Source organism: Protopterus annectens, chromosome 10.part0 (assembly GCF_019279795.1).
Source record: "Protopterus annectens isolate FY-2018-M chromosome 10.part0, PAN1.0, whole genome shotgun sequence".
Lineage (NCBI taxonomy): Eukaryota > Metazoa > Chordata > Ceratodontiformes > Protopteridae > Protopterus > Protopterus annectens.
The window spans coordinates 1,632,313,352-1,632,340,237 of record NC_056744.1 but is presented as its reverse complement, the minus strand read 5'-3'; the positions used below and the strand labels follow the sequence as shown (position 1 = coordinate 1,632,340,237).

Genomic DNA, 26,886 nt, shown 5'->3' with positions numbered 1-26,886 from the left:
TTGTGCTTTATTTAATCAGCGCACTATCCATCGTGGGTATATTTTCGCCTCTAAATATTTTGGTTCTCTGTTTATCCAGAAATGTCGTTTAGCCATTCTTCCACTGAGATTCCACAAAAACACAAAGATAAAAGGATGCCGAGGTCCAAAACTGCCAACGCTTCTAAGCCAGTCGCCAGTTTGCCGGTACTCAGTGAGGCGCTTTCGCGGCCCCTGATACCCACTACTTCAGATTCACTGGCTTTTACTGTGACCCATTCGGAGTCCGGTATGCCGCGAGATGCTTCAACTATGGAACCCGCGGATGTTTCTACCTTGGATGGGTCTGGAGCCGCTGTGCAGGCACCGGCTTCTGAGGGTGTATTCAGGCCTATGGACTTTCATATTCAACAGACACCTCCTTTACTTAGGCCTAAATCTCGATCCATGCCTAAAAAAAACAATGCTCAGGTCCCCTATGCCTAAGAAAACAAGAGTGGCTAAAGATCTAATAACTAATCAGGGGTAGACAACCCCCTCACCCCTTCTAAGAGGCCTAGGACTGAAGTGGATTATGAATCTTCTGATCAGGATTCTGTTTCTGATTTCTTCTGATCTGGATTTGCTCTTATCTACTTATGAATATTCTGATGCAGAGGACTCTATTCCCTCTGCTTCCTTCCCCTTATGAGGATTTTTCTTTTGGGGAAACCTTACATAGGGGCATTTCCACTGGGAAAGCCAGGATTTTTCTGATTCAAAAAGAGGCTTGGGGATTTCCTTCTCCCACCTCTGCATAGGCCTTTAGCTATTCCTCCTGTACTAGACATTGTTCACGATGCTTTTTCAGAATCTAGATTGGCCCCTGATTCCCTGCCTCCTGCTCCCAGAAAATCTGACTGATACTACAGGGTCCCTGAGTCCCACAAGTTCCATTTTAAAAAATCCTATTGCAGATCCAGAGTCTATTTCACAGGGGCCCAAGGGCATTAACCTTGGCCATTAGGGCTTTAAACTGCCAGTTTCATATGTTAGTATCCGTAACGTTATTGGAGTGATTAAACAGAAAATGATTCCTGACGGTGTGGAAAATAAATTACAGGATTTAATGCATTCTGCTGAACAAGTTGGAAAACCTACTTTTCAATGTGGTTTTGATTCATTAGAGGCCTCTTGCAGGGCTGCTATTACTGTGTCTGTGCTCGGAAGGCATGCTTGGCTTAAGGAGCAATCTTTGCCTGATCGTGTTAAAGCTAAATTGTTGGATGCTCCTTTAAATCAGGACCGCCTGTTTGGCAACCAGGCTGAGGAAGTTCTTAAAAAGATGGAAGATGAAGCTAAATCTATGCAAACTGTTAAAGACTTTTTTTACAAGTTCAGCCTCCTAGATTTAGTAGGCACTGGCCCTCTAAGAATTTCCTTTCCAGCCCCTTTCAGGTCTTAAGCCAAACCCAGACACGGCAAAACCCCCAGGTTTTAGTCCCGGGGGGACACAGAACTAAGCAGTGGGGGGCTTCCACTTCCAAATCTGGGAATAATAAGACTCCCCCTATGGTAAACTGTCAATGACTTCCTTTTAAAATTTCCAAGCACTTATCAACTTAGTCCCTTTGGGGGTAAAAGATTGCTCTTCATGCAAAGAATTGGGAACTCATTACCAAAGACAAATGGGTTTTAAATAGTGTCCCAGGGATACAGATTTGACTTCCACACATTGCCAACACCAAGCGGGTGGCCGACCAACCCCCAAATCAGTAGGCAGAGGCCCAAAAACAAGTACTTTCTCTCAAGCATGGGGGCTATTCAACTGGTACCATGGGGGTTATTCAACTGGTACCATGAGGGCTATTCAACTGATACCAGAAGAGGAAAAGGGACAAGGTTTCTACTAGAGACTTTTCCTGGTACCCAGAAAAGACCATTCATGGCATCCTTTCCTGGACCTGTCTACTCTAAACACATTTTGGAGATTCCAAAATTGAAGATGCTGACTCCTCACCAATGTCTTACTATGCTAGGCAAAGATGCCTGGTTGGCAACAATAGATTTAAAAGCATACTTGCACATCTCAATCGGAGAATCTTGCAGAAGATACCTACACTTCAAAGCGGGCTACACGCACTGTGAGTTCTCTGCACTGCCATCTACTGTGCCCAGGGTATTCACAAAGTGCCTAGCTCCAGTTATTGGATTTTGCAAGCAAAGAAATATTCAAATATACCCATATCTGAATGATTGTTTAATTCAGGCAGAAAGCCAGGACATACTTTTGAATCATCTGGTCTTTGTACAAAGAGTTCTAATTTGTCTGGGGTACACCATAAACTAAAAGAAATCACACCTTGGTACCCTGTCAAATTATATTCCTGGGAGCAAGCTTGAATACAACTTCCCAGATGGCTTACTCACACCAGAGAAACAAATTCATTTGACAACCTACTTCAAACAAGTGGCCACAAAAACCCTGCTGTCTGCAAGACAAATACTGCAAGCCTTGAGGTTCATGGCCTCCTGCATTCTTCTAATTCCATATGCAAGACTGCATATGAGGAAACTACAGTGGTATCTAAAAAGCCTATGGTGTAAACATTCTCAAGACCTAGAAACTGATTCCCATCATACCTTGCCTACGCCTAGAGTTCCTTTGGTGGGCAGAGGCCTGCCACCAAAACAAGGGACTACCTTTCACACCACCCCCGCCGTGCAAACCCTAACAGACGCATCAGATTATGCATGCGGGGCTCACCTGGCAGGGAAGTGCATTCAGGGCAAATGGAACCCAAGGCAAATTCACCTGCATATCAATCAAAAAGAAATGTTAGCTGTGCAGAATGCCCTGACAGCCTTCAAAAACCGCATTCTTCCAGGACAACTAATGGCAAAGACTGACAAACACCACTGTTGTGGTACATAAGCAGGGGGGTGCACATTCTTTCCCAGTCTGCAGACTAGCTATGGCATTGTGGAAGACAGCCTTGAGCTACCAAGTGCACCTACAAGCTCAGTTCCTGCCAGGAAAATTAAGTACACTGGCAGACTGACTAAGCAGAAAACTCATGGACCCACACAAGTGGAAACTGGAACCAAGGATTTTCAACATGTTGACAAGCAAATGGGTGAGCCCAGATATAGACCTGTTTGCCTCTCCTCAGAACTAGCAATTGGACAAATTTTGCACAAGGACTCCAGAAACAAGCTTGGAAAGTGGATTCTCTGTCCTTCGGCTGGAAAGTGGATTCTCTGTCCTTCAGCTGGAAAAACCTATTGGTCTATGCCCCCCCCCCCCCGCCTCTGCTCTCCAAAGTACTACTAAAAATCAAACGGGACAAGCCAAGGATGATTTTGATTGCTCCAGACTGGCCACACCAACACTGGTACCCCCTCCTGTGCAGTGTCATGGTTATCTCCATCGCACCTGCCTCAGACTCCTTCCCTGCTGTCTCAGCAGGAGAACCAGATTCTGCACCCTAAGCTTCTAACATTAATCTCAGCAAACCTGTGATGGATATCCATTTTAGAGGCAAGGAGGCCTAGTACTAAAAAAATCTTATGCTGAAAAATGGAAGAGATTCTGTGCCTGGAACCAGTCTCAAGGGATTAGCACAGCAGTGCCCAATTTACCTCAGATTTTACAATACTTAACTGATGCTTCAAAAGGGCCTGTCTTTTTCCTCCATTAAAATCCTCGCCTCAGCCATTTCAGCTCATTATAACACAGAACCTCCCCTTTTCTCTCATCCACTGCTCAAGCAGTTACTCAGAGGGGCCAAAAATTTGAGACCATCCAGGAGAGCTCCAACCCCAGCCTGGGACCTTGACTTTGTCTTGGAGAAACTCACTCTACCTCCTTTTGAGCCAGCTGCTACTGCAGACTTAAAATTTCTTTCTTGGAAAACAGCTTGCCTTTTAGCAATCACTTCAGCTAGAAGGGTATCTGAATTACGGGCCCTTATGGCACTGGAGCCTTTCATCATTCATGTGGACAGGGTGTCCCTCAGAACCAGTCCATCCTTCATGCCCAAGGTGGTATCCAGTGTGGCTTAGTCAGTCTATTCTTTTGTCCTGAATGGAAGATCACAACCCCCCAACATGGTTAAACAGAGCCAGCCAGCAAAATGCCAAGTTGCTAAGATGGAGTCAGGGGTTGCAAGCCTACATCCGTGCAGCACCGCAGTGGGAGTAGCAATGCCAATGCAGATGGGCTCTCAAGACAGGGAATGGGGTGAGGTACATGCAGGTGGACCTAATCCTCTCAAGCGGCGCTTCTCAAGGGTCCCTTGAAAAACTAGCTCGAGTTCTCTGAGGGAGGGGGGTGTGAAGGCTGCCAGCCTAGCTAGATAAAATTGTGCAGATAATTCTCATTTGTAAATATGAATGTTGAATCTTAAAAATACAATGTGGCAACATTGCTATCCGCGAAGTAAAGTATTTCTTGAATGTCCTTTTGAAGTTAAAATGTTTTTAGAAGTTAGATTCGGAGTCATTCCATCTGGGCTAGCACATTCTTCCTCTTGTTTTAACCAAGAGTTAAATTGCTAGATTTAAACATGCAATGTATTTTTATTGCTCTGTTCCTGACCGGCTGCAAGATGAGAGATGTAAAAGAATGCATATGCAGTTTCTATCCGCCTGGGAACACCAGGAAAGTGTAAAAGATGATGTAATGTTTATCAGAACTGAAATAGCAATCTAAACAGTGAGAACCATAAGCATTTTTGACTTGACTATCCAACTCGCAGCACTCTGCCTTGCTCTATAAGAAAGTTATTTTTGAAGTGTTTTCTTTTAAGGAATAATTAGAAATTAGAAATATTAGACTGTTTTTCTGTGATGTCAGAACTGTACTACTAATTTATTTTAAGTATTTCTCCGTTGTCTCTGAACTTATTAGCACTGTATAGTAGAAAGTATTATCTTGTGGTTTTAATTAAATATTTTAAAACCTTTTATCAATGGCTGGTTTGTGTAGAGGTAAGTTAAACTGTTTAGAGTACTTGTATGCCTTTGGTAAAATTGTACAAAGCCACTCCTATAGCTTTAGCCCTTGGCTGTAATACCAATTGAATAATGCACAGTAATAGTTGAACACCCTTTTAAGGGCCTTTGAGTAGCTGATAAGTATTGGTGGTGGGAAGTGGAGCTGCCGTATAATCTGGGGAAAAGGGGGCACATCTGGAGAACCTGTGCCAGCCTTCCCCAGAAGTGTGTGTAGGGACATAAAGCGCTGGTTGGACAGAGGGTGCTGGAGATTTTTAGCTTGCCCACTAGGCTGAGATCTGGACCCTATAGCTGTGCCAGTGGGGTGTTTTACTGGGGACCTGGGGAGCAAGGGAGTGATCAGCCCCAGACTTGACTGATCTCTGTTTTTAAGGGAAATTGCACTTTGTGTTTATCCTTTCTTCATATGAGATGCCCTCTGTGGTGTTAGTCATGAGGATTGAGGCTGTTTGATTGCTGGGCCAGGGCAGAGGCGTCGGACACAGACTAGAGCCACCTTGGCATGAGTTCAGAGATTTGGAGTAGGGTTTCTGTGCAAGGCCTTGTGGGTAAAGGGAAGGAGCTTGTAGTACAAAAATACCTTTGCTACCAAAGTCCTGCTGGCCTTAATTCTAAGGGTAATTGCATCAGAGTTGCTTCAGTCCTTGCTGAACAGATGAGAAGCTTGCTTTTTAGTCTTTCACGGAAAAGTTGTTTTTAGTGGCTCTGCATTGCTGTTTTAATTCCACTTAATATTTTTCCTCTTCTGCAGTAAATGAAATGGTCATACTAAATATACAGTTAATGCTTTGGATGAAGGACCATTATTTTATTGTGCTTGATAAAAGTACCGTACAGCATGGATATTCACTTTCTCTTTCTGGCTTGTTTTGAAAAGGACTCTCTTGGTGGCACTGCTCACAGTGTGGTGGTAACTAATATTTCCCCAGAGCACAAATATTATTTCGACACACTCTCTGCTCTCAACTTTGCAGCCAAGTCGAAACAAGTAGTCAACAAACCTTTCACACAAGAAACTATTCAGAGCATGGGTGAGTAGAAAATATTTTTGGTGAGGTGTGGAATGTTTTGAAATGACTAGTGTAAATGTTTAAATATATAAATGCTACACAAAGCACTTTCAGTTGCTTTCTTTTGCATCTCATGATTTAATACAGTTTTGAAGACTAATTCCATGGACATCCATTCTGAATCCTGCACTTATAGCTTCAGATAATCTTGATTCCTGGCAGACAAAGTTCCTCTAATATCCTGTAACAATCCTGTCTGTTTATAGGTGTAACTGCATATTGAAACCTTTAGGATAATTGAGGTACAGAGGTCTGCTTTGCCGCACATAAGTTAAGCGGGGACATGGGGCACAGATTCCATGCAAAAAAATTTTGTGTAACTGAGTCTGAGTTCCCTATTTTCATGTTTGGAATCACATGGTGTAAGAACTGAGACAGGAAAACCTGTAAAACGAATAAACATGTTCAGTCCCTACTTGCAGAAATGCTGAGCTAGCCCTGTGCTGTGACCATATGAATGGCTTGCTTAAAGGAAAGACTATTTATACATTTTGATACTTAGTGCAAATGCTATGAAGCTGGGGGCTTTTCTAGGCATTTGTTTATTTAAAATTCTTGCATCTCTCCATTAGAACTGTATTCAGTCTGCATGGAACATCCATGGTTTTTGTACAGCCTAATGGTGAAGACTGCTTTCAGTCTGGCTATACCAGCAGACAAAGCCTAATAACACTTCACTGGAGGCATGTCTGATAGTCTGATACTACAATAGTAGTGCATGCCAGTAGTTCTTGAATAGCTGACTAATTTTTCTAGTAGCTTTTTACACTTTAATATATGAATGGGTTATAGTTTGTAGGGCTTCATGCTGACGTTTCGGCCATGGTTCTTTTTGCTTCCAGGCAAAGTAGGCTCTAGATTTTCCTGTGTTCGATTTAAGTTGCTTTAATTTTTTTATCTTTGTGAAGATGCTTTTTCATCCTACATTTTCTCTGCATCTGCCAAGCAGAACAGTTGAACTCTTAATACTTCCATCCCCTCTTGGCTGGGCTGGATGCCATGGTCATCTTCAGGTGGTGGTCTTATCAGTTTTTTTCTGGTGATTAGGGAAACAAAACATATGGGGTCTGTCATCCCAGTCTCTAAACCTTCACATGCAGATCTTATTTACAACTAGAATGGTCTGCTTTCTAGAGGGGAAATGCCTAAAAGAAACTAGGAAACTTGCTGAAAGGAAAACCTATAGGGCAGATGAGTTTCTATTTTTTTTTTAAGAATAGTACCCCAGGTTTTCCACACTAATTTTTGTGTAACTGTGTGTGGGATTTTATCAATGTCACTGTCTTTGAAGGGACCCGGTTCTCCATGTGACGACCTATACAATGCCAAGGTCCCTGGCTTCCAAGTCAACAGTTGTATTCTCTTCCATTCTGGAGTACACTTTTCTCCTGCTTCTACATTCTGTGACCTGCACCATCCTTTTGGTCCACTTTAGAATCTGAGCCTATATGTTCTTTTATTGGTACTTGTTGGGCTCTCCTATATTATACATTTTAAATATCAGTTCAACCACTGACTTAAGAGCCAAGACATAAAACTGACCTGTCTCTCCTGCCAGGAAGAGGCACACCGTGGTAAAGTACTGCCAAAAGTACCAATAGTTGCATCCAGGCCACCCATATACTTAGCAATGAAACTTCTCCTGATCTACAGTACTTGCCTGTATGATTGCAACAGTTTAAGGTCCTTGCGGGGTTTGAGAGTCCCATGCACAATGTTGGGTTTCTGCTGGATCAGAAGAGAATCAAAGGAGAAACCTATGTATAATTTGAGAATGAAGAATGTCTTTGAAATGGATGTCTTCAATATTTCTGGTCATAGTCCTTTAACATCTGTCCATCTTACTGTTTAAGGATGAAAACTGATGTGTATCCCTGCCTCGCTTCTTAGTGAGGCAGGTGCTGCCTGCATTGCAGTTGATCACCTATTGCTTGCTAATGACTTTTTGATCCTGAGAGTTTCGAGAGTCTCATCAGGGGTACTAAAGGTGGAGAATTCTGGGTCTGATGCCCAAATCAGGAGAGTCCACTGGGTCTTGCTCAACAGTGCACTCTTTTTTGTGCTGTAACCTCAAACATTTTGAGGTAGAAATTCTAATGTAGGCAGGAATGCTGACTTATAACATGGCTTGATGCATACAATGTTTCCAGCTAATTATGGTACAGTATTTTTTTACAATGGCACCTGACATGAGGCCTGCTGTCTGGGGAGATATGTATAATTCTTGCAACCCAGCAAGCCGCTAAAACCCTTTCACATCAGTTTCCAGTACAGCATATTTTAAGTTAACAATGACCGGTTATACAGCAGAAGTACTATAGCAGCAATCCGGAGAGCAGACAACCCTTTCAGTAAAGGTATCATTCATTTCCAGACTTGGTCACACTACATGTTTTCTATATACAAAATAGCAGTGATGTTGTGTAGTCCAGTCTCGCCTACATTCTTACCTGTGGGATCTGAGCCAAACCTCCGCTCTGACTCTGCCGTACTCTAGCTCGAAGTCTTTCAATTGGCTGGGCTAAGAGGTATCCCATGCTGCACTGCTCCCTTTCCCCAGATCTCGTTTGCTGCTCGTAAAGCTCAGATGTGGTCTCGCTCTTGGGTGTGGCTAAGTATAACTTTTTGTCTTCAACTAAAATTGTTGATCCAAAAGCTATTTTCATATCTAGGTGTGTGTTGGTTTGTGGAAGCTTTTTGTATGGCCTTTCGTGGCCGTTGTCTTGTTGTCTTGGTATCCCGTTGGCTATCTGTTTCCCCTTCTGTTAGTTTGGTTTTTAGGTGCCTATCCCTCTGGGCTAAGGCCATTAAAGTTAGAGGACCTAGTCCTTCCCCTCGTTTCCTGTCAGGGCCGTTTTGAGTTAGAGGTCTTTGTGTGGTGTCTGCAGTTTATTTTAGTCTAGTTCCCGTGCTTTGATGCTGGTGTCTGTTTGAGTTGTGTCTAGTGTCCTGCCCACTATGTCCAAGGATACGAAAGAAACATAAGCCTTCGGGCTTTAAGAAATGTGGTTATAAGATGTCGATTACTGATGGGCACTCTGTGTTTTATTGTTTGGGGGTCATCCACCTTCAGGAGTCTTGTGCGTTCTGTCACGCATTCAGCCCTTGTGTTCTTCAAGAAAGGAAGAACAAACGAATTCTGAAGGGACTACTGAAACCCTCCAAGGAAGATTTGGAGAGGTCTTCTAGTGCTAAGTCCTCTCCCTCTAAAAGACAAAACATCCAAAGAAAAAAAGCCTATCTCCGGCTCTGTCAGTATTGTCTGAACCTCCAGAGAAAGTTACTAAATCTACCGTGTCATCCTCTGCTCCACTGTCTTCGGTTCCGAAGGAAGTTTGTGACTCGACAGAACCTACATCAGCTCCCAGCCCCCCCCGGAGCCGGTGTCCGAGATACTAGTTCGGAGCTGGTCTACAATTTTTAGATCGGTTTCCCCTCCTCGCAGGTCTCCAGAGAGGAAGTCTAGATTTACTACCTTGTCCTCTAGGTCCTCCAGGACACACTCTGATGTGGCTAGAGTGGTGCAGAGACTGCCTCAATCACCAGTGCGGGCTAAATTGTTGGCTGCGGAGCCTGTCGCCCATCCATAGTCGATAGATCCTCTGAGCAAATCTCAGCCTTCGGAGTCAGAGTGGTCTGAGCCATCTGCTTCTAGGTCTGCTCCGATAGCCCATCCTGGCTTAACTACTCCAATCTCCGCTCTAACCCTGTCTGCTCCGTCCATGGGGTCCAGGAATCATGGTTCCTCGGTCGGACCCGAGGGGGAGGTCTTGGGATGCTCTTCGGCTCCTAGCCTCCCTCTCGGTGCTTCAGCTTGGGTGAGCCTGACTCTTGCTTAGGACCTTGTCCCTTCTGCTCTCAGGTCTTCCACGGTGGGTCGATCTTTGGAGCTGGGGGACCAGCATTTGGGGTCATGTGGCGTGTGCTGGCCAGGTCCTCAGCTGCATCATACAGCACTGACATTCTACCTGCTACAGCTCCGGTATCCGTCTCTGATCACCCTCTATCTTTGGACAGCAGAGACCCAAGGCCTCGAGATACCTCCATGAGTGGTCCCCAAATTTCTGAGGGCCCCCCAGAGTTTTTGCCTGAGGAGCCACCCAGAAAAAAAAACATGCAAGAGGAAGCACATAGACTCCCAGGAAGAGTCTCTCGCGTCTGACACGGACCTCGAGGAATTTGCGGGGTCCTCCAAGTAGTCATCTGAGGATATCTTTCTCTGATATCCTAGAGATCTTGAAGCAGAGAGGCGACTGGCCCTCTAAACCCCCTTCCGAGGAGGAGTCTGTGTTCCTGAAGGCGTTTGGGGCTCAGCCCTCTGCCTCCTGGGGGTCTCCACCCTTCGAACTCCTGGATTTGGTTTGTCACTGACACTGTGGAACCAGTCCCGAGGAGACCCAACAAATTTCTGTCTGCCCCCGCTGACCGTTTCTCACGAAGGGCGTTCCAGTAGATGCCATGGTGGTGGCAGTGGCCACCAAGAAGGAACTGGCTGAGACTCCTCTACCATCCATCCCCTAACAAGGAGTCTAGGACCATGGACCAGTATGGGAAGCATATGGTTTCTTCAGCGGCCTTTACTTTAAGGTCGCTGAATTACTTGTCACATTTTACACAGCTCCAAAGAGATCTCCTGAAAGAGTTTGGAGATGCTCTACAGGGTAACATTTCTGACGCAGTGGCTTAGAAAGTCAACGCTCAGATGTCTACCCTAAATTCTATTGCCAACTCCTCTATGAGGCTGATCTCTTACGCAGCCGAGGGGGTGTGTAGGGCAGCGAGTTCTGGAGTTTCTCTCAGGAGGCACACCTGGATGCGCCTCTAATTTCGCGGAGGCCTTCAGGTCTACATTCACCAACACCCCGTTTGATGGTTCCTCTTTGTTCGGAACCAAGGTGAAAGACACTCTCACTAGGTGCGAGCAAGAGGGAAAAACTGTCTGCCGTGGGAGTCTGTTTTTTCCATGCCTTCTTGACCCTATCCCAAGGTCCAGAAGAGTGGGAAAATGTGGTTCAAGAAATCGCTGAGGTTTTTTCATGACTCTCGGTGCTTCACCCTCCAGAGGCAGGGGAGGGGATGGTAACTTGGGTAGACGCCGCCCTAGAGGTGGAGGCGGCCCACATAACCAGGGAGACTGGGATTCCTTTCGTGGTTCTCCTTACCAGCGCTCCTGATGGGAGGCCCAACTGCGCATTTCCGGAGCCAGTCGGGGGTTGCATTTCACTATACCCAGAAGCCTGGCAAGACATCACCCAGGACCAGTGGGTATTAAAAATTAGTTTCCTGAGGATATCGCACCCCCCCCCCCCCCACGATCAAAAGAATCCCAGATGTTCCACCCAATCAAAGGGATTCCGCAGCTTCAGAGGTTATAAAGCTGCTGGAAAAAGTAGCCATCCAGCATGTCCCCTCAGATTAGAGTGGATTAGGGATTTACTCCAGATTCTTTTTGGCGCCGAAAAGAACAGGGGATCTGAAACCCATCTTGGATCTCAGCCGCTTGAACCTCCACTTGAAGTCCAAGTTCTGGATGGTCACGTTGCAATCTCTTCTCCCATTGTTGGGAAAGGAAGTGTGGATGTGCTCCTTTGACCTCAAGGATGCTTACTACCATATAAAGATGGACAGGGCATCCAGAAGTCCTCTACGTTTCCGGCTGGGAACCAGTCATTTTCAATTTCGTGCCCTGCCCTTTGGTCTCACCACAGCCCCCAGGGTGTTCAAATGTATGGCAGTGGTGACTGCTCACTTGAGACGTCAGGGATTCCAAGTGTTTCCATACTTGGACGACTGGCTCCTTTCTGCCACCACCAGGCATCTACTACTACAGACCAGAGACTCCACTATCAAGCTGTGTGAACAATTGGGTATCACTCTAAACTGGGAAAAGTCTGCCCTGTTGCCCTCTCAGCGTGTCACCTTTATAGGCGCCTAGTTAGACACCGTGCTCATGAGGGCGTTTTTACCACAAGAAAGGATTCCAGGTTTGCAACAACAGATATATGCGTTGGTCCCGCTGAAAAAAGTGAAGGCAAAAACGGTCCTCAAATTGTTAGGGACGATGGCTGCAACAATTATGCTGGTTCCTCTGGCGAGGCTACACATGAGGCTTCTTCAGTGGCTGCTCTTCGGCCAGTGGTCTCTACGACATCTTCCGCTTTCTCATCTCATAATGATCACAGGTGCAAGCAAGATCTACACTGGTGGCTTCACACCAGCAACCTCAATGCGGGAAAACCCTTCGTCCCATCCCCTCCTGTTGCCACAGTGACCACGGATGCCTCCCAGATGGGGGGGGCATTATCCCAGCAGGACAGTCCAAGGCACGTGGCAGGAACACAAGATACATCTGCATATCAATATCTTGGAGATGAGAGCGTTGCAAGCACTTCAGAGCTTTCTTCCTCTCGGGATAGTTGCGATCCACTTGGACAATGTCGGTGGTATGGTATCTGAACAAACAGGAACCAAGTCGTATCCCCTTTGCAGAGAGGCCATTAGAGTGTGGCAGTGGGCAGTGTCTTCCCAACTTTTTTTTGTAGCAACGCACATTCTGGGGAAGTCCAATGTGATCGTCAACAGGTTGAGCAGAGCTTTTCTGATGCCTCACGAGTAGTCAAGTTGCGGAGCAGATTTTCCACAGATGGGGTCAGCCTTGCTGCGACTTATTTGCCAGTCCCCTCAATACAAAGTGCAGCAGCTACTTCACCCTTATTCCCCTTCAGGGGGAGTCACCCAGGGAAGCTCTAGTTCATGATTGGACCTCCGGTTTACTTTATGCCTTCCCGCCTATTCCTCTGCTGACAAAGGTTATTTAGAAAGCGCAATCCTTGGGAAGCCGAATGATTCTGATTGCTCCACACTGGCCTCGTCATATTTGGTTCCCCTTTCTCCATCCCTATTTCATGGACTCACCCTGGATTCTGGACCCACAGCCAGATCTGACTCTTGTCAGTGCAGTTCCATCCCTGTCTTCAAACCCTCCAGTTGACAGCCTGGCTACTCCACTTCCATCACTAGTCAGGCTTAATCATTTTTCTCTGGAAGTGATTCATATTCTGTCTTCCCATAAGCTTTCGACCAGAAAGATTTATTCCAGTAAATGGAAAAGATTCTCCATCTGGGCTCATGCAAGACAAATTGATCCTTATACCACTCCAATTTCTTCAGTTCTGGAATTTCTCTCCATGCTTTTCAATCAGGGGTTAGCAGCCACAACCATTAAAGTCCAGTTGGCGGCTATTTCCACTTTTCACGTCGCTAATGAACCTAGTCTAATAGCGCATAGACTTTTTGTAAGGCATTCTTGAAGGGCACTATGCTGCTTCGTCCAAGTCTTTGACCCATCATGCCTTGAGACCTCAATTTTGTGCTACAATATCTCACTTCGTCCCCCTTTGACCATCTTCTTGGTAGCCATCACTTCAGCTAGACGTGTCTCAGAGCTCCAAGCTTTGTCAATCAAACCGCCTTACTTGATATTTCGCAAGGACAGGGTTTCCCTCATGCCGAAAGTGGCTTCGGTTAGTAATCTCAACCAATCCATTGAAATGCCCGTATTTTTTTCCAGAGTTTTCTAATAAGGCAGAATTTAAGTTTCATCAGCTGGATGTTCACAGACAGTTGCGCTTTTATTTGCATAGAACGAAGGATCTTTCGGATCAGTTATTTTGTCTTTCAGACAATAGGATTGGGTCGCCTGCTTCCAAAGTGACCTTGTCTAAATGGATCTCTAGTTGTATTTCCTTCATTTATGCCTCAGGTGGTAAAGATTTACCATTTAGAGTGAAGGCTCATTCTACAGAAACACCACAGAGCTCAAAGGGAAACAATGAAAATAATTTATTGTATAAATGAAATTTATTATGCTGGAAAATTTGGAGTATTAATTCAATGTTTACATTTTTGTAAAAAGTGTTAGAAAATTTGTATATTAAGCAAAAAATGAACTTTAAATGGTTACAAAATGATTATATTTCTTTCCCTGGAATATGTTTCAGTGTTGAAAGAGTTAAAATGTCTGAAATAATTGCTTAATTAGTTAATTGATGTATGTATAAAAGTATATCAAAAATGTTAAGGTGTGTCCCATTGAAGGCAAACAGCTGAGGTACCAGGATGGAGTGAATAAAGATGGATTTAAGCCACGTCTGTGTTTTCCTTTGAGCTCTGGTGTTTCTGAAGAATTTTGAGGTTTGGTTTCCAGTGGTTCTTAGTTTTTGAGATGAAGGCTCATTCTAGGTTCATAGGTTCATACTAGGCTATCTGCCCTAGGGCATTTATAAGCCTAGCCAGAGTGTGTTTGGCTTTCGCCATCCATTTTAAATTAATTTTGCTATGCCCTTTTTCGAGGTTAGTATACTGTGCCTCTGTCTAACAGTGACACAGAAGTGATACCCGGGGTAAACCTACGATCTCCCATCCACTCATCAAGATTCCTCTTGAAGAGAGTCAATGAGGGACTCTACCTAACCTGGACTGGGATTTTATTCCAGAGTGAAGGGAACCTTTGGGTTATGAATCTGTCCCTCCAGCATGTCCTATTTATTTCAGTGCTGAGGTTCAAGTCTCTTGAACACGTAGCTCGATGGGATTTGGATTTTCTGAGGTGCAGCATGTCCATTAATTCCGGGTTGGACATGGCTTTATCGTCAGGCACAGATCGCCTCTGAGCAGGCGGTATGCCACTGAGTAGAGCTGGAGTTTCTTTAACCGGGCAGCATATGGCATCTGTTTGAGCCCTTTGATCCTCTTGGTGAGGTACTTCTGGGGTCTTTCCAGTTGCTGCAGGTGTCTGGTAAGGTACATCCCAAAAGGGGCATTGTACTCAATTATGGGCCTGATGAGGAATGAGTAAAGAGGCACGATGACCTCCCCTGATCTAGATGTGAATTCCTTCATGATTAGGTGGGCTATATAAAATGTTTTTCTAATAAACATGTTAGCTGTAAAGGAAAACCCTACCTAAAAAATGTTAAACTTTGTTTCTCATATAAAAGAGGTAAATTGTTGCCTGTAGATAAAAGGGGAGGTGACCAAGTGGAGTTAATAAAGTTTGAGTACATGTAAAAGATTCTCCTGCATTTTGTTTTGCCTTCCAGTGTGTTGTTGCTTCTTAGTTGGAATTTTTTGGCCATACCTTGGTTGTCTTCTTTCCTTTTCAATTTTTGTTTCAGTTGGAGTTATTGATGGCTTCTGGAGGTGATAATGAATTGCTGGATCTTACTACCTATATGATTCCTGAAACTCAGGACCTCAATATTTTATAGGTTCATAGGTTCATACTAGGCTATCTGCCCGAGGGCATTTACAAGCCTAGCCCATAGTTTTGTGGCCCCGCCAATTGAAAGACTTCTACCCGATCAATGTCTAAATCTACAGCATTTCAGGCCAGTATGTCTATGGATGATTGTGCTGCGGCTACATGGGCATCTCCTCGCACCTTTATTACTCACTACAAATTTGGTTTGGTATCCAGAGGCAGATCTTCCTTTGGTTCCACAATGCTCAGGAGTATATTCCACTGAGCCTCCCAGAGTTTAGGTGCTTATGCTGTCCCACGGGTAAGAATGTAGGCGAGATTAGACTACATAACATCAAGAAATTATGCACTCCCATAATGTTCGATGTATGTAGTCCATCTCGCCACACATTCTTTCTTACCCCCACCTGCCTTCCCCCATCCTGGAGCACCTCGAGGTTAGGTCTGGTTTCAGTGCTCCTTTTTATTGTTGGAATGTTCTTCTGTGTTATATGTATGGAGGGTTAGTGAGCTTGCAGCAAACAAGATCTGGGGAAAGGGAGCAGTGCAGCATAGGATACCTCTTAGCCCCGCCAATTGAAAGACTTCAAGCTAGAGTATGGCCAAGTCGGAGCAGAGGTTTGGCTCTGAACCCACTGGTAAGAATGTGAGGCGAGATGGACTACATACATCGAACGCTATGGTGAGTGCATAACTTTTTTCATTCTAGTGCAGCACTTGTTTCGTTCAACTACATGTGCTAAAAAAAACTTTAACAAAAACAGCTGCAGTAAATTGTTTTCAAGTATGGTTTTACTGCAACAGCTAGCTTAACTTCGAGGTTTCATTAACAGTTTATAGAGACAGCAAATGTTTCATAACAAACCTTTTCAGCAGCATACCAGTATCTTTTCCATAAACAGCTGTGAACTCTACAGAATAATCTAAAAATTATGGCATAAGGTTCTCATTAAGACAGCATTACCTCATGCAGAAAATTGACTCAGCATATCACCTCTAACCAAAGTGCACAGCACCAGCGTTTGCCGGTACTTCAGCAGACCAGTATTAAATCAAAGCAGTGTTTCTTCAGTACACAAGATATTATCCAGTTAACCGCTATCTCCACAACCTTTCATGTTTCCAGTGTGACATCACACAGCCAAAAAGCAAAAAAGGTTAAGCTACAGACAGCGGCTCACTTTATTCAAGACCATAAAGTTAACAGTTCAAATTTTAAATTGATCAGCATGTTTGCATGTAAACATGTAGAGTAATTCTGCTACAGTTGATGTCAAATCTTTGAGAACATTTTTAAACTTAAACAAGTTGTTAATACAAGAATGTTAATTATTTTTAAACACAAAAGGGTTAATCCAGCTTATGTCTGCTTCTGTCAATACTGGTTTAGACTCCATTAATCCTTGTGTATGTTACAGCACATACAATTCAAAATACAGAAATATGTTGCTGTAGTAAACATACAAATGTCAACACAGTCAATGTACATAACATGCAGGCAATGTTCTCACTAAAGGGAGACACGAGAAGTCAGAGTGCAAAGTTTAATACAGTAAATTGCAATATAACTGAAAAACGTACTTCAGCCTTAAGTAAAGGAATACATTCCTTAGCCATCTGTAAAGATCACATTACTCTGTCATTGTTTAAGGTTTTTTCATTATTCACAGAAATCAATTTCAGTTCCACATAAAGACAATTGCGGTTTTGTAAAAGGTCAAAAATTACAGCAGCTAACCGTTCAAAGTGTTACAGCTCTGTATATACTGGTTTGGACTTCAGTAAAGAGATTTGTGCAAATGTACAGATTTTAAAACATTGGTTACGACAAACCCTGCAGATTTATGGGTTAAAGATGGAATAAATTCCAGTTCAGCTGACACAGCTGAAGTGCTCAGACATATTGGGTGTGGTCAGTAAGAAAAAAGGGTAACCATATACCTCTTGTAAGGTATATCAGAACTAAGTCAAATTAAAGGGTTTGCAATTTGGCAAATAGTTAAGAGCTTTGTATTAGTGTTGCAGTGCATAGACAATGTTGTAATATAGACAAACAAAATGTTTGCTAGCTTACAGCCAAAATGTTTGCTAGCTTACAGAATGTAAACTTTAAAGTCAATGCTGCACTGTAAAACTTACAGCACAGTTAAAAAAAATCAGATACTATGCATGAGTACATTATGTATATTTAATCAGTTTAAGACCGTTTCGTACAGAGATGGCAGTTTGCCAAGCACATCAGCTCAGATTGCAGCCAGCCCAGCAAGCTGAATTACAGTGCTATCCATTTAATGCATTACAGGCGTACTATTTTTATCCCCAAAAATTGTAGACTGTAATAAATTCTTGCAGCATTCAAAACTACTGGAAAGTTAAATGACAGCTAAAAAAAAACTAGTATGGTGAAACAGTGGGTGGAGTTTTCATTCACAGAACAGTATGTTAATATCCAAGGGTCACAAGACAAAATGTAAAAAGTTCAACAGTTTAATTTTATATAGATGCAGAAATGTACAGGGTTACAGTACTAGGAGTTTCATTTACAATTTGGTTTGGGGATGTGATACAGCTATCAAGTTAAATGTAATTGCTACAGCCAAGACCTTAGAAAAAGCTGTCCATTGAGTACTTGGACAAGCATTTTGCAAGCATCAGATGCCAGTAATAAACATTTTCCTGTAAATACTAATATTGCAGCAGTAAAACAGTTTTCACCACCAGTCCCAGCAGTTAAATGTTTTTTGTAAAAGCTTGGGCATGTAAAAGTTTCCCAAATACTGGACATAAAAACACACCCATGCAAAAATTGGTATTGGTGACTTGGTTCCAGTTGTTTCCAATAAGGCTAGACAGGTTAAAAAATCTGAGGGTGGGTCAGTGAGTAAAATTACTGACAAACCACCTCATTGTTTTTCTGGAGTGTGCACATATTTCCTGTCTCTACCGGTGCACTATTAGCTTTTCAGATACAAGGCAGCCCACTATGGTTAATGACTGGGCAAATGACATAAGTAATGTACAAAGTTCAAGCCCAAGGAATAATGAAAAGTATGCTGTAGCTCATGTTAATGTTGCCAGTGACGTACCAGATTTTCAGAATATGTATAAAGGCTATAATAGTTCAGCATCAAATCAGTTGGTGTGTTAAGGATGGCAGACCATACATTTCATTACTAATGAAAAATGTGGCACAATGTTACTTGATACAGTGGCTTCAGTTACCAACAGACCTCTGCCAGAGGATCCAAGTACAGATTTTCTTTGTGTTTCACTGTTGCAGTCATTACATTTGGGTAATCTGCTGGCAAGTTGCCCTCAGTCGGCCTGAATAACAATGTCTTGGGTCCTGCGTTGGTTGCAGTCTCCTCCTCTTCCATGATGTCAGGGGGATAAAACATGCAGCAAACACCATTTTATTCAGTCTTTCTTGCCGCGCGGTGCCTGAAGCAGAAGCAGTTGGCAAGTGCCGGTCTGCCGACTCCTGAAATTTTCATATTTGAGTTTCAGAACTGGAGTCTTCAAACTAAAGCCAAGTACCCCATTGGGGAAACTTTTTCTCCTTACCGATGTCAGTAAAAGTTAATAATTGCTTTACTTGTGGGAAGCAAATACTTCATAAGGATTTTCATTTATACTGTATTCCTTGCCTAGGCCCAGATCACAACGTGCCTTGCTGTTTTGTGCTAGATTTAACCAACGCACTATTGAGCGTCAGTATATTTTTGCTTCTAAATATTTTGATTCAAGATTTAATTATCCTGAAATGCCATCTGTTAGCAATCGGATTACTGGAGTTCACAAAAAATACAAAGAAAGAGACAGACGTCTAGGTCCAAAACTGACTAAGCTTCCCCTAAGCCAGTCGCTAGTTCGCCGGTACTCAGCGAGACACTTTCGCAGCCCCTGATAACACTACTTTTGAGTCGCAGGCCTCTACAGAGACCCATTCGGAATCCTGTATGCCGCAAGATTCTCAAAGTATTGAACCTGCAGATGTCTCTCCCTTAGATGGGTCTGGAGCTGCTGAGCAGGCACCGGCTTCTGAGGGTGTTTTCAGGCCTCAACATGGTTATATTAAACCACCAGCAACAAAAACAAGGTCAAAAACAGCTTCCATGTCTAAAAAACCAATGCATGAGCCACGTGTTCAGGCCCCTATGCCTAAAAAAGATTATCAAAATGGCTGAGGATTTAAATACCTTGATCAGGGGTTCCCAACCATCCCCTGTTAAGAGGCCTAGGCAAGGCACAGATTATGAGTCTTCAGAGGAGGAATCAGAAGAAATGGAAAACTGATCTGATCTGGAATTTTCTATTACACCTTATGAGGATTCTGATGCCGATCCCATCTGCATCTCCTCCTGAGGATACTCTTTTTTTGGAGAGACTTTGCATACTTTAAGGGAACATTTTAACTGGGAGAGTCAGGACTTCTCTGAATCAAAAAAGAGGCTTGGGGATTTCCTCCTTCCTCAACATAGGCCTTTGGAAATACCTCCTGTATTAGACATTGTTGATGTCTTCTTAGAATCAAGCATAGCTCCCGATTCCCTGCCTCTGGCTCCTAGTAAGACAGACTGATATTACATGGTTCCTGACTCCCTCAAATTTCTTTTCAAAAAAACCTGCTGCTGATCCTGAAACTATTTCTCAGGGTCCCAAGGGTGTAAAGGCCTCTACAGCCAAGAATCCCACCCCTTCTGATAGAGATTCCAGGGCGCTGGATAGATGGGGTAAGAAGGTTTATATGTCTGCAACCTTGGCAGTCAGGGCTTTAAACTGCCAGTTTCATATGCTTAAATATCAACAGCAGGTTATGGGCTTACTGAAACAGGAAAATGATGATTTCTGATTGTGTGGAAAATAGTAACATGAACTGAATTGCATTCAGCAGAACAAGTTGGAAAGCATACTTTGCAATGTGGTTTTGATTCCTTGGAGGCCTCTTGTAGGGCCGCCGTTACTGGATCTGTGATTACAAGGCATGCCTGGCTCAAGGAGAAAAATCTGCCTGATCCTGTTATTTGCAGCATATGATACTCTGGTAATGAAGCAGAAGAGGTTTTAAAGAAAATGGAAGACAAAGCTAAATCTATGCAAACCGTAAAATAATTCCTGCAAGTGCAGCCACCCAGGTTCAGTAGACACTGGCCTACTAAAAATTGGTCTTTTCCTGTGTCCAACAGAGCCACTCAGGGCAAATCCAGGTGCTCAAAAGGCTCCAGATACCAATCGCTGGGTTCTTACAGGTCAAAGCAATGGGGTGCCTCCAAATCTGGAGGAAACAAAGCACAACCCTACATTTCCTCTACCATCACCAAGCACTTATCTTTTGGCAGCCCCCTTGGGGGGGAAACTAGCAGTTCATGCTCAAAATTGGCAGTTAATTACGCAGGACAAGTAGGTATTAAACATAGTATCCCAGGGCTACAGATTTCATTTCTATACTTTGCCAATTCCAAACAGATGGCCCGATCTGCCGCAAAACCTGTGGGTGGAGGCCCAGAAACAAGTCATGTCCCTCATAGATATGGGGGCTATTCAACTGGTACCAGAAAAGAAAAGGACAAGGTTTTTATTAAAGACTTATCGTGGTACCCAGAAAAGACTATGCCTGGTGTCCAGTACTGGACTTATCGATTTTGAACACGTTCCTGGACATTCTAAAATTCAAAATGCTGACTTTACAACAGCTACTGTCTATGCTGGGCAGAAACGCTTGGATGTTCATCGTGTTACACTGCTGCAGTCACCACACTTGGGTTATCCTGCCGTCAAGCGATCTCGCAGTCGGCCAGAGTTCCAAAGTCTTGGTCCGGCGTCGGTTGCTGTCGCTTCTTCCCTGACGTCAGTGTGCCAGGGGTATACAAGATGCATCAGATGTCTTTCTTCAGTCTTTCTTGCCACGTGGTGCCCGAAGCAGAAGCAGTTCGCAAGCGCTGGTCAGCCGACTCATGAGAGAAGTTGAATTTCAGATCCGAAGTTTTCAATAAAGCTAAGTACCCCATTGGGGAAACTTTTTTTTTTTCTTGCCTCAGACCGATGTCAGAAAAAGTTAATTGTATTTCTTGGTGGAAGCAAATACCTCATAAGGACTTCCTCTCTTGCTGTATTCCATGCCTAGGCCCTGATCACGACGTCGCTGGTCTGTTTTGTGCTAGATTTAACAAACGCGCTATAAAAAGACGTTTTGATTTTGCTTTGCACTACTTTGGCCGAAGGTTCAATTGTACTATGACATCGGATCAACCGATGACAGCAATTCCGAAAAAATGCGAAGACTAGGATAAAGACAGGCATCCGAGGTCCAAAACCGAAACCTCTTCTAGGCCAGTCGCCGGTTCTCAGTGAGGCGCTTTCGCAGCCCCTGACAACCCGCTACCTCAGAGCCACAGGCCGCCTCAGACTCCCACGTGGAGACAACTAGGCCTCTGGAAAGTCAAGTTATTGGGCCTACAGAAGCTAATCCCTCAGATGGGTCCGGAGCCGCTGAGCAGGCACCGGCTTCTGAGGGTGTTTTCAGACCTTCACAACTTACCATTAAATCAACAGCCAATACAAAGGTGCCATTAAAGACAAAGAAACCAGTACAGCATTCTCCTGGACAGTCCATGCCTAAGAAACAGATGCTTAAAATGGCCGAAGACCTCGTTACTCTAATCGGGCTCCTATCCCCCTCCTGAGAAAAGGCCTAGGCAGGATACAGACGGACTCCTCTGATCAGGTTTCCATTTCCTCTGATTCCTCTTCAGACCAGGGATGCTCTTTACCCCCCGATGAGGACTCTGATGCTGAGAAATCTATCCCTTCAACCTCTCCTCCTGAGGATTATTCTTTTGGGGAAACTCTACATACCATGAGGGAACATTTCCATTGGGAAAGTCAGGAATATAAGAATCCAAGAAAAGGCTCCGGGATTTCCTCTTACTGCCTCAGCACAGGCCCCTGGCTATTCCGCCTGTACTAGACATTGGATGATGTGTTCTCTGAATCCAGCTTATCTCCTGACTCTTTGCCCCCTGCTCCAGCCAAGCCATATAGGTATTATTGTCCCTGACTCTGAAGTTTCTTTACAAAAACCCTTCTGCTGATCCAGAAACAATTTCCCAGGGTCCAAAGGGGGTTGAGGCTTCCACTGCTAAAAATCCAGTACCCTCTGACAGATTCCAGAGCTTTGGATAAATGGGGGAAGAAAGTATACACGCCTGCAACTTTAGCAGTAAGAGCTTTAAATTGCCAGTTTCACATGCTTAAGTACCAACAATATTTAATGGCTCAGTTAAAACAGAAAATGCTTGCTAGCTCAGAAGCTCCTGATTGTAAAGAAATGCAGGATTTATTGCATGCAGTTGAACAGGTGGGAAAACATACTCTGCAATGTGGTTTTGGTTCTTTAGAGGCCTCTTGTAGAGCCGCAGTTACAGGTTCTGTTATTCGAAGACATGCTTGGTTAAAAGAACAGAGTTTACCTGAACATATTAAGGCAAAGTTATTGGATGCTCCTTTACAACATGATACCTTGTTAGGTGTTAAGGCAGAAGAGGTGTTAAAGAAAATGGAGGATAAAGCTAAATCTATGCAAACAGTCAAGGATTTCTTACAGGTACAGCCACCTCGGTTTAGCAGAAATTGGCCAACAAATTGGTCCTTTTCCAGTGTAAGGCCACAGAGAGGCAGATACAGACGCCCAAGAGGCAAATCTCAACCCCAAGTCTCAGACAACGACAGTGGGGCACCTCAACCCCAAAAGGAGGTGAGGACAAGTCTCAACCTTACAGGAAACAGTCACAACAACTTTCCCTTGCGTACGCCAAACATGTCCCTTCTGGAAGCCCCCTTAGGGGGAAAACTAGCACTTTTTTCTCAACTGGCAAACAATCACCCAAGAAATGGGTCCTGAATATTGTGTCTCAAGGTTACAGATTCTGGACCTTTCAATTCTGAATACTTACCTGGATATTCCGAAATTCAAAATGTTGACATTACAGCAGCTTCTAGCCACGCTGGGCAAGAAGGCTTGGCTTGTTACTCTGGACCTCAGAGGCATACCTGCATGTCCCTATCGGACAAAATTGCAGAAGATGCCTCCGATTCAAAGGTGGTACAATGCACTACCAATTCTCTGCACTGCCCTTTGGCTTATCTACTGCACCCAGGGTCTTCACAAAGTGCCTGGCACCAGTAATTGTATTTTGCAGACAAAAAGGAATTCAAATATATCCATACCTGGACGACTGCCTCATTCAAGCAGAGACAAAGGACATTCTTCTACAGCATCTGGCATTTGTGAAAAGGTTGCGAATTTCTCTAGGGTACACAGTAAACGAAAATAAGTCAAAACTAGTGCCCTCACAACAGATTACATTCCTGGGTGTCAACTTAAATACAACGGCCCAGATGGCTTACCTCACGCCAGACAAACAAGTGCAACTAACTCAATATTTTCAACTACTGGCAAAAACGTCCCATCTCCCTCCAAGAAAAATTCTGCAGGCCCTGGGATTCATGGCATCCTGCATACCACTAATACCATATGCCAGACTGCATATGAGGAAATTACAATGGTACCTAATGTGTTTTGGACTCAACATTCTCAGTCTAGTAGTAATTCCAATTCCCTGCCTACAACAGGAGTTTCGATGGTGGGCACCGGCATGTCACCTAAACAAGGGTCAGGCATGTCACCTAAACAAGGGTCAGCCTTTTACCCAACCCACAGCCAGGCAAACTCTAACAGATGCTTCGGATTACGCCTGGGAAGCGCACATGGCAGGAGCATGCATTCAGGGCAAGTGGACCACAGACCAGATGCATCTTCACATCAATCAAAAAGAGATGTTGGCTGTTCAAAATGCCCAAACAGCTTTCAAGGACCTTCTACACCCAGGACAACTATTACTAAAGACAGACAACACCACAGTAATGTGGTACATAAACAAACAAGGGGGCACTCACTCTTATCCCCTATGCAGGCAAGCCATGACCTTGTGGAACACTGCTTTAACATACCAAGTTCACCTGCAAGCACAATTCCTGCCAGGAAAGAAAAATACTCTGGCAGACTACCTTAGCAGAAATATCATGGACCCTCACGAATGGAAATTGAACCCACAAATCTTCAGCATAACACAAAATGGGGATGCCCAGACATGGATCTTTTTGCCTCCCCTCTGAATTGCCAACTACAAAAATTCTGCACAAGGACTTATCACAAACAAGCATGGAAAGTGAATGCTCTTCTGTTCAGCTGGAAAAACCTAAAAGTCTATGCCTTCCCACCACTGCCTCTCATTTCAAAGGTACTCCTAAAAGCCAGACAAGAAAAACCACAGATGATCCTGATTGCTCCAGACTGGCCACGCCAGCACTGGTACCCTATCTTAAGGAACTTGGCTCAGGGCCCACCATGAATTTTGCCCCAAATTCCACACCTTCTGACAACAAAACAATCATCCTGCACGGTCAGCTCAAAACCCTAAACCTGGTTGCATGGCAGATACTTTAGTCAAACGGGCAACGCCTCTCTCTAAAGCTGTTATGGATGTCCTTTTGGAGGCCAGGAGGCCTAGCTCCAGGAAAGCTTACTCAGAAAAATGGAAGAGATTCTGCGCCTGGAACCAGGCTCACAGCCTTGACCCTCTTGTTCCAAACATTCCTCAGATTTTACAATACTTAACTGAGATGCTGGACAGAGGCCTATCCTTTTCATCAATTAAGATTCACGCCTCTGCCATTTCTGCACATTACAACACGGATCCTCCTTTTCTCTCATCCCTCGCTAAAGCAGTACCTCAGAGGGGCTAAAAAACATAAGACCGCCCCGGAGAACACCAACTTGGGACCTCAATTTTGTTTTGGAAAAACTGGCCCTACCACCTTTTGAGCCAGCCAATACAGCCGATCTAAAGTTTTTAGCTTTGCTCCGGGCAGTAACTTCAGCACGAAGAGTCTCAGAGCTACAGGCATTAATGGCAGTGGAACCCTTTATAATTTTTCATCACGATAGGGCATCTTTAAGGACAAACCCTACCTTCATGCCAAAGGTGGTATCTAGTGTGGCTCTTAACCAAACCATCCATTTGCCTACTTTTTATCCAAACCCCCAAAATAAAGGGGAGAAACTTCTGCATTCTTTGGACATACACAGGCAGCTATGCTTCTACTTGGACAAAGCAAAAGCTTTCAGGAAAACTGATCAACTGTTGGTAGCATATGCTGCAGTATCCCAAGGCAAGGCCATCTCAAAGCAGACTATATCCAAATGGATAAGACACTGTATTTGGTACTGCTACACACAGCATGGAAAATCAGTCCCTAATAACATTAGGCCTCATTCCACCAGGGCAACAGCCACTTCAGCAGCCTTTCTCAGAGGAGTACCTACCAAGGAAATTTTGGAGGCTGCAACTTGAGTTCAGTGCATACCTTCACCAAGCATTACCACCTGCCTCTACTCTAAATCCAGAGCAGGATTTGCCACTGCAGTTCTGCAGGGCCTCTTAGCCAATCCTAACTCTTTACAGACCAGACACCTAAACTTAGCTTTGGGATTCAACCCAAGTGTGATGACTGCAGCAGTGTAACACTATGAACATAGTACAGTTTTGTACCTACCATAAATAATAGATATTAGAGTGTTCACACTGCTGCAGTCCAGGTTACCCTCCCTCCATCCCCTCTGAACTAGCTGGACTTATCTATACCCTTCTACCCTATACAACCTTTGGGGTGTATTTGCTGGTAACTGAAGGTATTGTTTTTATTTTATATGCTTATTTTTGATTAGCAGTATGTATTGCCTACCCACTTGGGGGCACCTGACCTCTGGGGCAAGAAAAACTGAAGAAAATGGCATCTGATGCATCTTGTATACCCCTGGCGTACTGACTTCAGTGAAGAAGCGACCGCAACCGGACCAAGACTTTGGAACTCTGGCCGACTGCGAGACCGCCTGACTGCAGGATAACCCAAGTGTGATGACTGCAGCAGTGTGAACACTAACATCTGCATTTATGGTAGGTGCAAAACTGTACTTTAGTGACTCTAGACTTAAGAGGCATACCTGCATATCCCAGGAAGGGAATCATGCCGAAGATACCTCCACTTCAAGGTTTGTTTTCTGCATTACCAATTCTCTGCACTGCCCTTTGGCTTATCTACTGCGCCCAGGGTCTTTACAAAGTGCCTGGCATCAGTAATTGCATTTTGCAGGCAAAGAAGCATACAAATTTATCCTTATCTGGACGACTGTCTCATTCTCTAACATGCCTAGGGTACACAATAAACGAAAAGAAATCCCAACTGGTACCCTCTCAAATAATTACATTCCTGGGTGCAAGCTTGAATACAACTGCCCAGATGGGCTTACCTTAACGCCAGACAAAGGCAACTGACAACATACTTCAAACAAATGGCAACAAAAACCCAGTTATCTGCAAGACAAATTCTGCAGGCTTTTGGGGTCATGGCATCCTGCATTCTACTAATTCCATATGCGAGACTGCATATGAAACTTCAATGGTACCTAAAAAGTTTATGGCGTCAACATGGTCACAGTCTGGAAACTGATTCCTCTCG

At 44.0% G+C, this 26,886-nt stretch overlaps 1 protein-coding gene across 1 annotated transcript in view; it reads left to right on the top strand.

Annotated features, from left to right (window-relative positions):
- KIF22 (kinesin family member 22) overlaps nucleotides 1-26,886 on the top strand; it is a 638,755-nt gene that overhangs the window by 141,567 nt on the left and 470,302 nt on the right. Inside the window, exon 7 of the mRNA XM_044086339.1 lies at nucleotides 5,855-6,008. Coding sequence (XP_043942274.1) covers nucleotides 5,855-6,008 — 154 coding nt within the window. The remainder of the gene's footprint in view (nucleotides 1-5,854; nucleotides 6,009-26,886) is intronic.